This window comes from Caretta caretta, chromosome 21, assembly GCF_965140235.1.
Source record: "Caretta caretta isolate rCarCar2 chromosome 21, rCarCar1.hap1, whole genome shotgun sequence".
Taxonomy (NCBI): Eukaryota; Metazoa; Chordata; order Testudines; family Cheloniidae; genus Caretta; species Caretta caretta.
This window is the reverse complement of record NC_134226.1, coordinates 3,120,117-3,138,130: the sequence shown is the minus strand read 5'-3', so window position 1 is coordinate 3,138,130 and position 18,014 is coordinate 3,120,117. Positions and strand designations below refer to the sequence as shown.

At 45.5% G+C, this 18,014-nt stretch overlaps 1 protein-coding gene across 6 annotated transcripts in view; it reads right to left on the bottom strand.

The window, feature by feature from the left end:
• KCND3 (potassium voltage-gated channel subfamily D member 3) overlaps window positions 1–18,014 on the bottom strand; it is a 225,329-nt gene that overhangs the window by 207,192 nt on the left and 123 nt on the right. For 2 of the 6 annotated variants that reach the window (XM_048826364.2, XM_048826366.2), the window contains exons 1-2: window positions 15,360–15,923; window positions 9,943–11,127 (exon numbers count right to left, since the gene is read on the bottom strand). In XM_048826364.2, the coding sequence (XP_048682321.1) occupies window positions 9,943–11,051 (1,109 nt within the window). In that variant the 5' untranslated portion in view covers window positions 11,052–11,127; window positions 15,360–15,923. Of the gene's footprint in view, window positions 1–9,942; window positions 11,128–15,359; window positions 15,924–15,943; window positions 16,199–16,229; window positions 16,528–18,014 lie in introns of those variants that run through there. The other 4 variants (XM_075121930.1, XM_075121932.1, XM_075121931.1 and 1 more) reach the window with 4 other exon arrangements.

Here is an 18,014-nt window from a genome sequence, read left to right as displayed (position 1 = left end):
CCACAATATTCTGGGGGTTTCTCCTCTTTTGTCATCTAGCTGTACAGAAACATTTTCTGCTGAGCCATTATTAGGACTGATTGTTTTGGATCAGTACCTTAAGCAATGGAAGTCCTTCAAGGTATTTTGCACCATCTGTGGGTATACAGGATCCATATCTGGGTATTAGGTATCCATATTAGGAGTCACTTGGAAGGGAATACCCTCATGGGGAAAAGGCAAATTCAATCTGATTGTACCTTTAATTCTTGGCCAGTCTGCTAAGACTGCCAACATAGGTTCTAGTTAATGCCAACATCTAATTATTGGGTCTGTAGCACTTCCCCTCCAGGAACAGGACTGATGCTCAGCAAATCATAGGCCACTGGACAATCTAATGAAGAGGTCGTTACTGATCTGGGGTTGGTTTTGAACCTCAGGAATCGGGTCCCTTTTTTTTTTTTTTTTGGAACCAGTGTAACACTAAGGTGAAAAGCTGTATCCCATTTTTAATCCCCTAAGGAATCTGGTCCCATTTTTGGTAAGACAAAATTGGAGTTAAGGAGTACTTGTGGCACCTTAGAGACTAACCAATTTATTGGTTAGTCTCTAAGGTGCCACAAGTACTCCTTTTCTTTTTGCGAATACAGACTAACACGGCTGTTACTCTGAAAATTGGAGTTGAGAGGGAGGAGGGGCAAGTAAATTGAAAATCTAATAGGTTCCTTTTCCAAACCAAAAATCTTCCAAGAGCCCACTTTGCATTCAGCAAAACATTTGTCATGAATTTCAAAATGTTGAACAGCTCAACTTCTTGAAATTTTGGAGAATCCCCATGGGTGCTGATGCTTCTTAAAGCAGCAAAACAGTAATGCATCCCTAAGCAGCAAGAGGGTAGACTTTTTTTTTTTTAATTCTCAGCATTGAGGTGAGTGGTGAAACTCTGAAAGCAAAGCGAGGCCAATACTGACTGCTTTTGAAGATACCATCCATAATGTTTAAGAAGAAGCAGAGGATATTGAACCATAAGAACTCAGTTTCCCATATTGCTGAGCAAATTTGCTTCGTGTAAACTTATCTGATTAAATCTCATTTTTGCCTGTAGATTTTCTGATAAGGTAGTAATTTCCTCCAATTTATTCAATTTTTTTCCATAAATTAAGTCTTTTTTTCCCCTTTCTGGATTGATAACTGGAAGGTCAGTATTAGGCACCTGGCATGCAAAATTCAAGTTGCATTATTTGCTGGTCACTTTTTTCAGACAAATTCCATGCTCTTGCTCCGTTCCCAGATTTAGGGGCTCAGTCTTGAAATGTGCTGAGCACTCCGGACACAATCTAGCAACATACTTTGAGCACGTGCTTAGCTTTAAGCACAGAATCATAGAAGTGTAGGGCTGGAAGGGACTGCAAGAGGTCATCAAGTCCAGCCCACTGCATTGGCTCAGGGCCAAGTAAACCTAGATAATTCCTGACAGGTGTCTTTCCAATCTGTTCTTAAAAACCTCCAGCGATGGGGATTCAGCAACTTCCCTTGGACGCCTGTTCTGGAGCTTCTCTCTCCTTAGAAAGGGTTTTCTAATATTTAACCTAAATCTTCCTTGCTGCAGATTAAGCCCATTATGACTTGTCCTACCATCAGTGGATGTGGAGGACAATTGAATGCCGTCGTCTTTATAACATCCCTTCATGTATTTGAAGACTACTCAGTCTCCTGCCGACAAAGTCCCTTCCAATGTGATGTAAGGGGAAAATTCCTTCCTGATCCCAAATTTAGTGATTAGCCAGCCTTTTCTCAAGACTAAAGATGCCCAGTTTTTACCATTTTTTTTCACAAAAAGTTTAGAAAACCTGACTTATTTTTGTTGCTCATCTCGATTTTGTCCATCTTTCCTAAACTGTGGCACCAGAATTGGACACAGTACTCCAGGTGAGTCTTCACCAGTGCCAAGCAAAGTAGGATAATTACCTCCCATGCCTTCCATACAATATGCCTTTTGGTAGACGAGCCTTTTTCAGAACTGCATCCCATTGACTCATGCATTTTGTGATCCACTGTGTGCCCCAGATCCTTTAGCAGCACTACCACTTAGCCAGTTATTTCCCATTTTGTAGTTACTCAACTGATTTTTTTTCCCCTTCCAACGTGAAGGACTTTGCACTTGTCTTTGATTCAGGGCAACTCTCCAGTTTCTTAGGTTGTTTTGAATTCTAATCCTGTCCCCCAAAGTGCTTGCAACTCCACCCCTCTTGGTGTCATCTGCACATTTTATAGACATACTTTCCACTCCATTATCCAAGTCACTAATGGGGGAAAAAAATTGAACAGTACCGGATCCAGGACGGAACCCTATGGGACTCCACCAGATGCACCCTCCTACTTGGACAGCAAACCATTGATTACTACTCTTTGAATATGGTCTTTCAATCAGCAGTGCACTAACTTCATCTAGACCACATTTCCCTAGTTTGCTTATGAGAATGCTATTTGGGACTGTACCACAAGCCTTACTATAATCAACAAATATCTTGATTACTGCTTCCCCCTCTTGACCACTAAGCAAGTAACTCTGTCAAAAAAGGAAATTAGGTTGGTTTGATATTTGTTTTTGACAAATCCATGCTGGCTATTCCTTGTACCCCATCATGCTTCTCCTCCATAAGCATGTGAATATCCTCACTGGTAGCCATGAATGCTCAGCAACTTGTAAAATTGAGCTCTAAATCATTACACAAGTACTTCTGGCATGAATCCTTGTGCTTATCATTTGAGAATTTGGTTTCTGAGGATCCACTTGAATGTTAATGAAAGGAAAATATTAAAAGACCACAACTGAAGCAAATTCATTTTGTTCACAGAGTATTAGGCGGTAGTCATCCAGATCTTCTCTCCCACCATGCTTAGGATTTTCAGAGAGGCCTGATACAATTAGTCATTTAACTTTTCAGTAGAAACTAATCACTCAATGTATCCAGTTGGATCCAAATGGATTGACATAAGAACAGTTTTGCACATCCAGGATCTCTGCATTTGAAAAATTGCTGTATTCACTGAGCAGCTGCTAAAAACCAACTTAACTTGAAAAGAAGACTGTTTTGGCTAAAAATTGCTCTGATGTATTTAAATACATCAACTAGGAATGGTACTCTACCCGCAGTGTCTGTCTCCAATCAAAAATGAAAATGCTACTTTTAATAAATAAATTGGTTAGTCTCTAAGGTGCCACAAGTACTCCTTTTCTTTTTGCGAATGCTACTTAAAAGTAAATGTTGATAACACAAAACACCATTTATAACAATTAAACTGCCTGAATATTGCACTGCAATGTTCAAGCCAGCTAGCCAAGAACTGAAGAAGAGGCTTGTCACCAGATATTAATACTAAGGGGCCAGAAGTGTTCCTGCAGCATTGATTGAGCTGTGCTGCCATTGTTGAGGTGGATGGTCTAGGTCAGCATCTCATATAGAAAAGGCAGTGTTGTAGCAAAACTATTTATTTTAATGATGTTTGACAAAAGGGTGGGAAAAGGGTGATGTTGCTGTCGGCTGTCTGTAGAGAGTTTCTGCATGAAGTGGGTAGCTGACTTGGAATTAATTCTGAATAGTTGTTTCCATAATTCAGATTGATTTAAGATGCACCCAAGAATAACACTTTCATTACAAAACCTCCTGAGCAAAATTAAAATCATGCTAAATTAAAAACAGCCTCTCTTAAACCAGGGCTGATGAGCACAGCTGAGGGATGCAGGGTCAGTATAATTTGATTCCTTTTGTTTTCTTCCCTGCTGCATGCAAACTGCTGTTGAATCCAAAAAGACGGATACACTTGGTATCCAAAGAAACATGCAAGTCATCCTGGATTTCTCAAAACTCTAGCATTTGATTCAGAAATAATACCACCAAAAGTACTATTTATTCTATTTCACTTAGTGCCCCGGCAATGAGACCACATTTTTTTGGTTTATTTTTATCATGTGTATTTCCTTATGGGCCAGTGTAGTTCTGCAGTGACCCCACTGGAGATTTATTAGCATTAACATCCTACCCCTTCTATGGTTTTCAAGGGAAACCCCCATTGACACCTACAAAACCCCCAGGATCTGATCCAAAGTTCAGTGCAATCAACAGAAAACTCCCTTTTATTTCATGAATAAGCTTTGTATCCAGAGTTAAAAGTTCAGTAATACAACTGGTGGATTCTGTTGGATGCACCTAGGAAAGGCAACCATCACAGCAGGAACATATTGCCTGGAGGTACCCAGAATGAATACATGTAGGCTGGAAATTAGAAGACCGTTTCTAACCATTGGAGGAGTTAAGCTCTGGAACAGTTTCCCAATGGGAGTTGTGGGGTAAACCATCTGATTAGGTTTATGATGGAGCATCAGCCAGTCACCTGCCGTGGTCAGGAAGGGATTCCCCCCCCCCCGCCACACACAAATGTAATCCTTTTTATCTCCTTCCTCTGAAGCTTGAGATGGCCACAGTGGGACATGGTACACTGGACAGGCCAGTGCTCTGAGGTGGCACTGAGAAGTATCTCTCAGGACCTTAGCAGGTGGGTCTTGCTCACCCCCTCAGTCTGATCACTAAATTTGGGGCCAGGAAGGAATTTCCCCCTAGGCTGCATTGGCAGGGGCTTTGCAGGGTGGGAGATGGTTCATCTCCCTCTACAGCATGCAGTGCAAGTCACTTGCTAGGATCATCTAGGTCTATTTGACCAAATCAGTTCCTTGTTTCTACAGGAGCCGTGGGCATTGGTGCACCTTGGTGCCTCCTGTTCTCTGCCTGGGGCATACAATAGTTGTCTTCCAAGGGCTGTGATGCTTGGCTCTAATTCTGGTGGCTGTGCTTGGTGTGTGGGGGGTGGTGGTGGTGGCCTGTGGCAGACAGGAGGTCCAATTAAATGAGACTTTGGGTCTCTTCTGCCCTTAAGCCCTGTGAGACAACTTCATGGTGAGTGTCGTGCACATGAAGCATTCAGTAGCAGCAGCCAGAAAATTAAAAAGTTACACTCTCAAACTTACTTTGGGGGGCCAAATCCTCAGCACTCTGTCAAAGTCAATGGAGTCACACAAACATAAAACTGGTGTTGCAGAGCAGAGAATCAGGCCTGCGAATTTAACAGCCATCATTATGGGGATGGAGGTGGGGGAAGGATGTGATTTCTAAAAACAAAACAAGACAGTCTTTATTCATTACCAAGGGCTAAAAGGAGGTGCAAGGTCCTAGCAGGTGTAAAGCGGGGTAGCTTTGGCTTCCATGGAACTACTTTGATTTACATCAGTTGAGGATCTGATCTAGCTTTCTTCAGGAGTATTAATGCTAGTCAACAAGAACATATGTTAATGCTTTTCAAAGCCTGGCTTGGTTGATTTGTTTTTTAAATAAACTTTCCTATTCATCTAAAGCAAGCTTATAGTTGAATGTTTTACTAATATGAGCAGTTATCTTGTGCATTCTAAATTCAGTTTTATAAACCAATCTGTTAACAATGAGTTTCCAAGATTGCGAAATTACTCCATTACCTGGATTAAATGGGCAAAAAGATTTTTTCTTTGCGAATTCTTTTCTTAAACATGATTTCTTCTGGTCAAAACTGATTTCAAATGCTAATTAGAATTTTAAATGCAACTGAGCAAATTTTAGAATGCTTTATAAAAGCTCTGAGCACTGTTCAGAGGCAAGCAGCTAACTGGCACATCACTTATGTGGGCAAAATGCTGGCATATGCCACACACTAGATATTTTGACTGGGATTTTTGGCGACATCAGTCAGGTAGGGAATTGCAAATACACTAATTAGTAACCATTCCTTCCCAGCTGAGCCAAATGACTCCTAACTTCAGTGCACCTGGGAAAGAGAGATCCTCGGAGAGGCTTAGCACTGTTCAGCTGCAGCAATGGGGGAGTGTGAGGCAAGAAATAAAAATAAATAAATTGTAAATAGAAAAAAAGAACAAAGAAGCAATTTCTCCATGTCCCTTCCTGCAATGCCTTAAAAATCCATGGCCATTAGACAGAATGGGTAGGGATGGTGTCTCTAGCCTCTGTTTGCCAGAAGCTGGCAATGGGCGACAGGGGATGGGTCATTTGATTCCCTGTTCTGTTCATTCTCTCTAGAGCACCTGGCATTGGCCACTGTCAGAAAACAGGTTTCATAGTGGTAGCCATGTTAGTCTGTATCAGCAAAAAGAACGAGGAGTCCTTGTGGCACCTTAGAGACTAACAAATTTATTTGAGCATAATCTTTCGTGCTCAAAAGCCCACAAAAGATTATGCCCAAATAAATTTTAGTCTTGAAGGTGCCACAAGGACTCCTCATTGTTTGTTTGTTTTTTGTTTTTTGTCAGACAGGATACTGGGCTAGATGGACCATTGGTCTGACCCAGTCTGGCCATTCTTATGATGATGATCTTGTGTCTAAATAGCCTAATCATTTTTTAACTTCAAGAACTCAAACCAAGAACCTGTGTCTTTCATCTTTGGGTGTCTTAAGGGGAGAGGCAGAAAGATGCCTATATGAGCTGTCTTAAATCTTCCAGATGTACACCTCAATATAGATGGATTCCCAAGTGGAATAGAGAATATGGACAATGTGGGGACATGGCTTGGGTACCCCACATCTCTACAATACATGGCTTTTGGAATGGCTCTAGTAGCCAGACACAACTTAGAACAGCCTGCAATCTGTACAGAATGCGCATTATCAACATCATTCAATCTTAATAGCATTTATCTCATAGCTTAATTTGCATACTTGGGTGCTGAATGGAATTTGGGACCCCAAGTTAGGTACCTAAACTGAGAAGTTGGTGACTTTTTTTACAAGGAAGCATTGCATAACTAGACATTATGTCAAAGTAGCAGCAATCTGAGGTTCATTTATGAAGTGCCAGCAGAACATGACACTGACTCTGTTTCCAGTGGTTAAAGCAGACTGAAACCAGAGGGCCCTCACTACGGCATCCAAAAACAAGGGGGCACGGTGGGGCCGCATTGTACCCCAAGCAACGGAGAGGAGCGGGAGCTCCCTTCTGCTTTTATCAGAGGAGGGGGAGCTGTGATAGATAATCTCAGTCAAAGTTACAGTGTGGAAGGTAGGAATGAGCAGAAACCCAAGAATTCATCTCTAACTTCGCTTTGTGTGCATGTAGTAACATTCACAGATGTGTTGCAATAGTTGTGCCTGCCATCCGCTGGCCAGAAAGTGGAGTGGACATGTCCAATGGGCCTTGTCTTATTCCGGACCTTGTTGTGCAGGCATCTTGCAAGCTGAGACTTGAACGGTGCCCTAAAGACCTGCTCCCCCAAGGGTGCTTTTCTGAAGCTGGTCCAGAAGGAGTCCTGCAGAGTGCGTCTTAGGTGAAAGTTGCTCTTTGAGCTACTCTCTGGCACAAGACTAAGGCAAGCAATTGTAGAGCAACAGAGGTGGTTGGATCTTAGATACCAGTTAGTCACGTTATAAACAAGATGATGATAGATGGGGTGAGAGCACAGGCTTCTGTCCTCAAGACGTCATCCAGTGTTTTGATCTCATAAAATTACATAACTCTTTAAAAACTAGATCACAGTAATCTAGCTAACAGTTTATGCTAGCACAAACTAGTTCAATTCAAATCCACACAAAAAACAATGATACTAGAGGTTTGCTTTCTCTTGTGTAATATTTTACACACAGCTCCTGTAGCTTAAATAGATCTCTCCCTCTAAAACTTACGAAGTTCCATTTCAATCTCTGTGATTTTTTTTTTATTCTTGTCAGTTTAAAGCACTCATTCAGCTATAATGTCTATGATTAGTATATACTGAGAACACTTTAAAGTATTCAGAAACAGTCTGTTTTGACTATCATTATATGCAGAAAGAAAAGGAGTTACAGGCAAGAGGCCATTTCATTCCGATGAACAAAGAACTAATTGTACTATGGAGCCTTATCTGTACATTGTATGAAGTAGTTTGTGCTAGGGAAGGCAAAGTCAAAGAAATGCACAGTATTTGGCAACTAAACAGATATGTGTCTGTGTAATTTTAAAAATACCAAAGCAAAACACCCCACTGCACACGATTCTCATGGGAACAGGATGAGAGAAGAAATAAATGACTGATATTCGTCATCTTGTTTAATGCACTACTGGAAGACACTCTGATAGTATGGTGAAGAGCACAGTATAAAAAATTCTAGAGAATAGAATATAAAGGGCCATCATTTAAAAATTGGGAGCTGAAAGTTGAGCTCCTAAACCTCTATTTAGGTGTATAAATTGGACATCTTATTTCATTGAAATCAATGGGGGAAAGATTCTCAGAACCTTTGAAAATAAAGCCACTTTTATTTAGATGCCTAAGAATGGATTGAGGTGCCAAACTTTTGTCACCCAAGTTTGAAATTTTGGCCTGAGGGGTATGACTGCCACTTGTCGACATGCCAAGGGTAAAGCTAGCTGGGGTAACTTGTGAAGAGCCATGAAGATGTAGCAGCACAGACATCAGCATGGGCTAGCTATCTGAGCAATTACTTGGAGTTCAGGGTGGACTTGTATAGCCCTCAGTGGAACTCAGGCTGCCCTGGCTTCACTGCTCCAGTACCTGGGTAAGGAGACTAGAGCCAGCTCGGGTACATCTCCACAAGCTGCAATCGCTCCCCGGGAGTTCAGTGTAGATGTACCGATAGACTACAGTGATGCTCAAGAAAGGGGGAAAAGTCTACTTCAGTTCTTCTGGCATCATTCTGTTTGCAGATATGTTTTACATTCTTTACTTTGCAAAAAAAAGTCCAGAGTTTACAATTGCCTCATGCTATGTGCTTTCCTGACAGCTGAATTATAATAATAATTTAAAAGTGCTATTGTTTGTTTGGACGTAATAGGCATAGGGAAGTGTTTAAAAGCAAAAGCCGTTCAGTGGGAAATCTGGTCACCAAACTATAAGAGAGAATTCTCTAAGGCCAAATATTAAAAACTCTGAATTTTCTAGTAGGAAACCTCCCTAAGTACATGTAAACTCAGCATATGAGTGTGAATTATGAAAAAAAGATTGCTTTAGTTTATGCAATTCTAGCCCCTGGAAGCAGCAACCTCAAAAGCTTACTTTATTTGGTATAATCCTGTCAGAGAGGATTTGGCTATTCATTTCCCTTTATGAAGGTTTCAGTTCTAAACACCAGAAACACAAATCTATAACCTTAGCAGAAACAGCTGTAATATCAACAGGAGAGAAATTAAATATGAGGAAGATTCCTCCAGGCTATATTTCCCACGCGTGTCCTATCAATTTTGCACCTGTCTGTCTGATCTCTTCAAATATTGCAACTGCTACAGCATTATTTTTACGATTATTAATCTCACAAGTAGACACAAAGAGGGCCATTTCCTGTTCAGTTAACAACAAACCATATCCTGTAGAATGATCACTGAATACCTTCAGTAAGGCGATTATCTGTAATGCCTGCTTGAGTTAGCAAACTTGTAATGCCCATTTGCAAGCAGTCAGATACATTATAGTAAATCTTAATTTTGCAAAACGACAAAATCCCAATGATTTTGTGTAAACCTTCAAGTTGGTCAAATATGTGTCTGAATAAAAATATAGGTCCTAGTTCTCAACTGCTTTGCACCTTGTGTTGTTACATACATCTCTGCAGAGAGAATGCAGAGTAGGTGTGAAAAGCTACCAGACAATATCAGGGCCTGATTCTCCACAGCCTTGCTTCTTGTGCCCGACTTTGCCCCTGTGCAAAATATTTGCAAGGTGGGTATAAGTGCTTGTGGTGTTTTGCAACCACTTTGCACAGGTGTAAATGCAGACAGGATATGCCTGGGAGAGGAGAATCAGGCCCATAATAGCTCCCGAAGCCTCTGGAGCAAATACCAAAGAAACCAATATGTAACCTCACAAAGTAACCAAACTTCAGCAACCACTGTGCGTTTGTCTATTGACCGACACAAGAAAATGCAACACTTACCCAAGGGTTGTCATGGTTACAATAGTGTACCAAAAAGAAGCTGGTATGCTGGTGAATTTGCTGGCTGAAGACCCTTTCTCTGCATAAAACATCACAGTAGCAAAGATGATGATTGCCATAGTGAGGGAAAAGAGAAGAAAGCCAAGCTCCGAGGCACAGCTCTTCAGAGTGTAGCCCAGGATTCTTAAGCCTTGGGAATGGCGGGAGAACTTGAAAATCCTGAAAACCCTGAAAACCCTTAATGTCACAAAGGCTCCGCTGACGTCCTCGTTGTTAGTCATCACCAAGCCAATGTAATAGGGCATGATGGCCACCACATCGATGATGCTCATGACACTCCTCATGAACCTGTAGCGACTCGGGGCTGCAAAGAGCCTCATAAGGTACTCAACAGTGAAAATCATAACGCAAGCTGTGTCCAAGCAGAAGAAAGCCACGGCGTACCTCTCCCCACATGGAAGCTCCTTGTTCCCAGGCACTGTGCCACATGGAACGGTTTCCACCACATTAGTGATCACTGAGACGGCAATAAAGAAGCCAGTGACGTAGTAGAACACTAAGGCTAAGGTGCTGGTGTGGGGGTTCTCAAAGGCTCGCCACATGGTCTGCCGGAGGTTCAAAGATGGCATGGAACCTTCTTGGTTGTTCTCTGAGTCATTGTCATCCATCAGCCGCTCAACATTTTCCCGCTTCCTGTCTTTGTACTCTTCATAGCAGCAGTCCCCAATGATTTCAGGTAGGATCCCATAGAAGGCAAGCTCCTCATCATAGGCAGAAATGCACTCGTACCTTGGGTAATGCAGCTTGCCAGTTCTGTAAAAGTTTAAGATGCACCTAAAGACTTCAGGATCCCGGTCGAAAAAGTATTCCTTGGTGTCTTCATTGAAGAAGAACTCTTTCTCAGTGCTGCCCAGGAGCGTGTCCGGATACCTCTCCAGTGTAGTCCTCCAGGTCTGGAAGCGCCTCCCACTCACGTTCAGAATGATCAGCTCATCCTGCCTCTTGTTTTTCTCAGTTGGGGCCAATGGCATAGGGCAGTTGGCCACTGGCATCCATCCTATGGCAGCTGCCCTGGCAAAGGGCAACCATGCTGCTACGCCCGCCGCCATGATGGCTCCAGGCCTCGGTGTGGGAGAAGACTATTCTTCAGCTTCTAAAAGGAGTCTGGAGTCAGATCAATTCCATCTAAAAATATAATATAAAAACAGTCAATGGGGGATGCTTTGCCTTCATTATTTTTTTTTTCTAAAAGACAATATCAGGACAACCTGGATAAGAACATAGGAGCTTTATGACAACTGAGAAACTAAGCTGTTATAGCCTTCCATTTTAGAAGAATAATCATCGATCATGTGCATCTTTTAATGAGGGAAGGTTATGGCATTATTATAGATTTTAAATTTTTGAATTGCAAATGATTCTTCTTTAAATTAGCATAAACAATTTAATTTGTTTCCTTACAAACCAGACTAATCCATGATTCCACAGGTGTAATCATTATATGTTCATCTCTCTGTTTACAGCTGCCACGAAAGAATTGGGGACTCTGATGAAAAATCCTGGGAGTTCACCCAGTGGAATTACTTATTACTAAAAACCCTAGATAGATCAAGTCGGACTCCTGTTAAGCAATAAACAACCCTCAAACTACAGTGAAACTTTCATGAAGAACTATGCCAGTTAGTAACCCGCATCTCAAAAAACAAATTTAAATCTTCCATGGTTTTCAGTACAATTTTATTAACCCTTAGTTAGAAACCTCTGCTAGGCTACAGATTGTTTGATGGTCCCATGAGTGGTTGCTTGAGACAGGCTTTACGGTAGTGAAATATTGCACTACTCCAATGAGCAAGAGGAAAATTCAAACTCTGCTCCCAAGGCCCATGCCCTGTATTGTTCAGGATGTCTGAGCTTCAGAGGTATGTCTGTGGTGGGGTATGTGAAAAGGAGCCCACTAAGGGTTAAACTATTAACTGTGTCTGATCAAGGAAGAGAAGAGCAAACTGGATGAAGCATCCAAACAAAACCTTGTCATCTTTCTTTTACCAGAATGTTACCTTGACTGTCTGTCTAACAAAGGCAAAAGTCTTTTAACCAAAGGGTGGAGTGCATTCACTATAATTGCAATTATTAGAGGCCCATCTAATGGAGGGAAAAGATCTCAGAGTTTGGAATACTCTGCTGTTGTAAATTGGCATAGCTCTACTAAAGCCAATGCAGCTACACTGATTTATAACAACTTAGAATCTAGCCCTGAATTTTCTTGTTCTTTTCTGTAGTCAGGCCTTTTGCTTTATTCAACCTTTTTTTGTCATTTGTCTATGGTTTCACTTCCTTAATGTTTCTAACACTACCCTACAAATATTTGGTGACAGGTGTCACATCATAGAAGCAGTACTAGGGGACCTACCTAAAGTCTGTTAAGTCAATGGAAAGACCCACATTGACTTCAGTGGCCACTGGGGTAAGCCCTGGAAGCTTCCATAGTAAATTATTACACTAAGAAGCATCTTAATTCTATGAATAGTTCCATTCCAGTTACTGGGGCTGTGGCATTATTGATCTCAACAGGTCATCAAAATACTGAATGAAAAACAGTAGTGGTTTCACCACAGATTGATTCTGACTAAACTGCTCCCAAAGATGCTTTTTTTGTGTAGTAAGCATTAACATCCATCATTTTAATACAAACCATCTTGCTGTACAGTTTTGTTTCTAAGGACAATTGAAATCCCTGGGACAAGCATCCTACTCATGCCAGCAGAAGTTTTATAATTAGGGTTGGTAGAATAAACTGTCGTGATGCTGCTCCCAGAAGGATGCTGTCAGTACAGTAGTGGCATGAGAACCCATATCCCACACTATTTTATTATGCAGTGTTTGCTCAGCATTGCGATGCGGTGTTTTGCTCTCTTATTCTAAAAAGTGAATTTAGTTCTGTAGAACGTCCTTTTGTTTATCTCCAGAACAGGCAGAGCATAACAGTATAAACTTCATTCACATTGCTTTAGATGTGCTGCAATCCTCAACTGCAGAGACCACTTCTAAGGGCTAGGCTGGACCTATCCACCAAAGCTGCCACTTTCCACTGAGGGCAGTGGTGGATTTTGTGATGGAAAACTAAAACTACGGAGGGGCCACCAAGGCTACCAAAGCCTTTCTAAGCTGGTACAGTGCCATGGGATGGTAACAACTTTACTCATTATCCAGTTGGGTTAAATGGTGGATAAGCAACAAGAAGATCTAGTCTACATCTCCCCTTACCCATCCCCTAAGCAATACAGACCCCTTCTCTGTATTATTTTAACTAAAAAAGGTCTTATTGACACTGAGGTCATCCTACTGGAAAAGTATGGAACACCCCTGGATTTTTGCAGTAACAGGGCTTGGAAGCCTGAGTTTCTCTCAAGTCCAGTGGGGCATCTCCTTACAAACCTCACACATACGTTATAGATCCCTGGGTGCAAGTTCCAGCTCACCTCACTTTGCAGCCAAAGGCATTATAAGTGCTTAAATAGCTTTAAGACACCATAACTCATTAATAGCTTACAAAAGTTAAACTTTTTGTATTATTTTTAAAAAGTCCTTCCAGGCTGATTGTGTTTATGGAGAAATTTTAAACTGCCACTATCTGAAATGGCCAAGAAATTAAAACACAAGAGGTGGCTGAGTATCTGTCCATAAAGGTTCATTACTCAGTTACCATATCTCAGGGGCCTCTTCAGCAGATTGGACTTACATTAGGAACTTCTATGTGCTCAGGGTTTACTTCTCAGTTGTATTATGTCAGTAGCGAAGTAGCTCTGTGTCTTAGTCCAGATATAGATATAGATATACACACACGCACACACACAGAGTGGTGGAGTCCTTTTTAAAAATGCAAAAACAAAAGTTGTTTTGTGGCTAACTTTTGAGTGAGTTTGTGTAAATGAGGTGATGTGAGACGTTTATGGGAAGGTGAAGTATTTTCATCACTGAGGAATGGCTTCTTTTTGTCTCAGATCTTCAGTCAACAATACCGTCAGTGAGTAAACAGGAGAGAGAGGTTTTATTTGGGCTTGTGAACTGTGCAGGCTAAGTCCATAGTGATAAGATATAAAACATCGCATTTATTAGCACCTTCATCTTGCTGTAAACTAACCTGAGGTTCTAATGGAAATACTTCAGTGCCTATAATAGCAAGCAATGGGCTGGTGGAAATAATTTGCACAAGCCACACTATTTTAAAAGTAAAAATAAACCAATATATAAGCAGGTACGTATTGTACATTGTTTATACATAAGTAAGCACATGCACATGTTTGTGTATTTATACATGTATTTCAATTCTTCTGCAGCAAATTTTCATGTATAATTTGAAAGAAACTAGTTAGTAAAGGCTCAGTAGCCCGCTTGTGGTATTTAGAAAAGCTTGTGTATAAGATAAAAGGATTTGGCTCTTTTGACTTAATTAAATGTCAACATCATAGAAGCACCCAGACTGTTTTTTTCCCTAAGTAACTACCCTGCCACCCAAACTGTATAAACAAAACTGCAAGCAAAGCCTCTTTCATTCTCTAAAATGACCTTTTCTCCAAGACTCCCAGGTTGCTGATCTATCTCTCCCAGATCATTTGAGTTACGGCTAGCTTTACTGGATGATTTTATTCTAATATCAAAACACCAAACCAGCAGCACTCTTGGATCAATAATGCATTGGAAGATAATTTTGTAGAACAAGTTTATTTCTTGTCACCCAAAGGGAGGGGAGGGAATAACCAATGGTTTTTCATCTTATTAACTGCTGCCAGCAATGTCAACCTTATTAGATGCCTCTGGACATTCTTGTGTTAAAAACCCACACAATCTCCTGGTGTTTTCTATGGCACAAGCCGATCCGGATAACTTTAACAAAATGATAAGCTGTGAGATTCAGGATGAGACTGGGATAATGGGAGCTAAGAGGAGAGAAATGACACTTGGCACACTGTCTCCCCCCCCCCTTTTTTTTTAATCCTTTATGTGGGTCAGGCTTAAGCAGCAAAGATCTTTCATTTAAAATGCAAAATATGCCAGTCAAAGCTTCAGCATCTTCTTTCGCCTGTGTACTCCCCTCCCACCTCTCAAATAATAAAACTACCCGCTAATGTTTGCAAAAAGAAAAGGAGTACTTGTGGCACCTCACGAAAGCTTATGCTCAAATAAATTTGTTAGTCTCTAAAGTGCCACAAGTACTCCTGTTCTTTCTGTGGATACAGACTAACACGGCTGGTACTCTGAAACCGCTAATGTTTGCAACTGATCAGTCAGCGAGAGATTTACAGCAAAAGCATGGAAAGCTACAGCAACAGGCTTAGAATAAACGCATGGAAACTTCTACCCTTCCACCCCCGACGCAACGAAAAGCCCCATCTTGCTGGATCACAGCAATGCCTTACCTTGCAAGGGAAGAAACTCTCATCCCCAAAATGCAGGGCTAGATCTAGGGGGCGTTGGGAAACCAATCCTCAGGATAAAGGGTGAATTGTGCTGTCTGCCTCTCAAATCTCTCTCTAAATGCAGGCAGGAGTAATCAGAAAGTATAATCAGCCCTGGGGAAGTAGATAGAAACGACTAAACAGCGTCTCCCTTGTTATTGCTGAGGTTGAGTGAGTCTCTGTCTCCCTCCCTCTCCCCCAAGCTTATTTCTGTGGGGCGGGGGGGGGTTCTCTTTTTTTTTTGCTTGTCCTTCAACTCCAGCTTTGCTCTTGCTGTCTGGTCAAGCTGGAAATGGTACCCAGATGCTGAAGAATCCGCTCTCTTGGATGTAGCAGGGATGATGGACTGAGCCTGGAGTTCCCCTCCCTCCCTCCCTCTCTGAGACCCAGAGAAGCAGGCTGTAAAGCAAGATGCTGGAGAGAGGCGGTGTGATCTAACAGAGAGACACCAGCAAATGGAGTCACTGAATACACACCAGTCCTGACACTGCATGCTAATGTGCCCAGCACTGGGTGGGGAGTATGTGGAGGAACTTTACCGTTACCTGCTCGAGCTTTCCCAGTTTGTTACCAGCTCCGCCTGTCCCCCTCCCCGGCCCCGCCGCACAGGGGTCTCTTCGGAAGAAAGAATAAACTCTCTCTCTCTCCATCGCCTCTCTCAGGAAGGGTGGGGGAGAGGGGCCAAATCTTTCTTTCTTGGAAGCCCCCCGCCCCTCTTAACAAATGGAAACACCCACATCAGAAGCACCCGCTCTTGCCCTGCCACGCGGGTGAGTGATGCTCCGCAGCAAGAGTTAGGGTCCTTCCCCAAAAAGCAGGGCCAATACATACATGGGAGAGAGGGGCCCGGCTGCGGTGCCATGGTGCGTCATCTCCCCCGGGGGCGCCGAGGGTACTTAAGCCGGGAGTCAGGAGCTCAGTCGCCACAAGCTTCAAAGAGCCGCCGCCAGAGCGAGCCGCCCGGGCGCGCCGGGAAAGGAAGCGGGCGGCCGCAAGGCTCTTTCTCTAGCAGCCCTTGACGCCCCAGCATCGGGTCTCCACCTTTCAGAGCGCCCGGGGGCAGCGCTGTCCCCTCCCCGCCTGACCCGGCCTGCCCCGGGCAGGAGCCGTGGTGCCCTGCGCTGCCCTGCCGGACTCTCCACCTCCGCCCCCCCCCCCCCGGGCAGGAGCCGTGGTGCCCTGCGCTGCCCTGCCGGACTCTCCACCTCCGCCCCCCCCCCCCGGGCAGGAGCCTTGGTGCCCTGCGCTGCCCTGCCGGACTCTCCACCTCCGCCCCCCCCCGGGCAGGAGCCGTGGTGCCCTGCGCTGCCCTGCCGGACTCTCCACCTCCGCCCCCCCCCCCCCCCCCCGGGCAGGAGCCTTGGTGCCCTGCGCTGCCCTGCCGGACTCTCCACCTCCGCCCCCCCCCCGGGCAGGAGCCGTGGTGCCCTGCGCTGCCCTGCCGGACTCTCCACCTCCGCCCCCCCCCCCCCCGGGCAGGAGCCTTGGTGCCCTGCGCTGCCCTGCCGGACTCTCCAGCTCCGGCCTCCCCCGGGCAGGAGCCTTGGTGCCCTGCGCTGCCCTGCCGGCCTCTCCACCTCCGGCCTCCCCCGGGCAGGAGCCGTGGTGCCCTGCGCTGCCCTGCCGGACTCTCCACCTCCGGCCCCCCCCCGGGCAGGAGCCGTGGTGCCCTGCGCTGCCCAGCCGGACTCTCCAGCTCCGGCCTCCCCCCCCCCCCCCGGGCAGGAGCCGTGGTGCCCTGCGCTGCCCTGCCGGACTCTCCACCTCCGCCCCCCCCCCCCCGGGCAGGAGCCTTGGTGCCCTGCGCTGCCCAGCCGGACTCTCCAGCTCCGGCCTCCCCCCCCCCCCCCCGGGCAGGAGCCGTGGTGCCCTGCGCTGCCCTGCCGGACTCTCCAGCTCCGGCCTCCCCCGGGCAGGAGCCTTGGTGCCCTGCGCTGCCCTGCCGGACTCTCCACCTCCGCCCCCCCCCCCCCCGGGCAGGAGCCGTGGTGCCCTGCGCTGCCCTGCCGGACTCTCCACCTCCGGCCCCCCCCGGGCAGGAGCCGTGGTGCCCTGCGCTGCCCTGCCGGACTCTCCAGCTCCGCCCTCCCCCGGGCAGGAGCCGTGGTGCCCTGCGCTGCCCTGCCGGCCTCTCCACCTCCGGCCTCCCCCGGGCAGGAGCCGTGGTGCCCTGCGCTGCCCAGCCGGACTCTCCACCTCCGCCCCCCCCCCCCCCGGGCAGGAGCCGTGGTGCCCTGCGCTGCCCTGCCGGACTCTCCACCTCCGGCCCCCCCCGGGCAGGAGCCGTGGTGCCCTGCGCTGCCCTGCCGGACTCTCCACCTCCGGCCCCCCCCGGGCAGGAGCCGTGGTGCCCTGCGCTGCCCTGCCGGACTCTCCACCTCCGGCCCCCCCCGGGCAGGAGCCGTGGTGCCCTGCGCTGCCCAGCCGGACTCTCCACCTCCGCCCCCCCCCCCCCCGGGCAGGAGCCGTGGTGCCCTGCGCTGCCCTGCCGGACTCTCCACCTCCGCCCCCCCCCCCCCGGGCAGGAGCCGTGGTGCCCTGCGCTGCCCTGCCGGACTCTCCAGCTCCGGCGGGCGCCGGGCGCTAGCGCCGCCATCCAGCCGCTGCAGGCCTGGG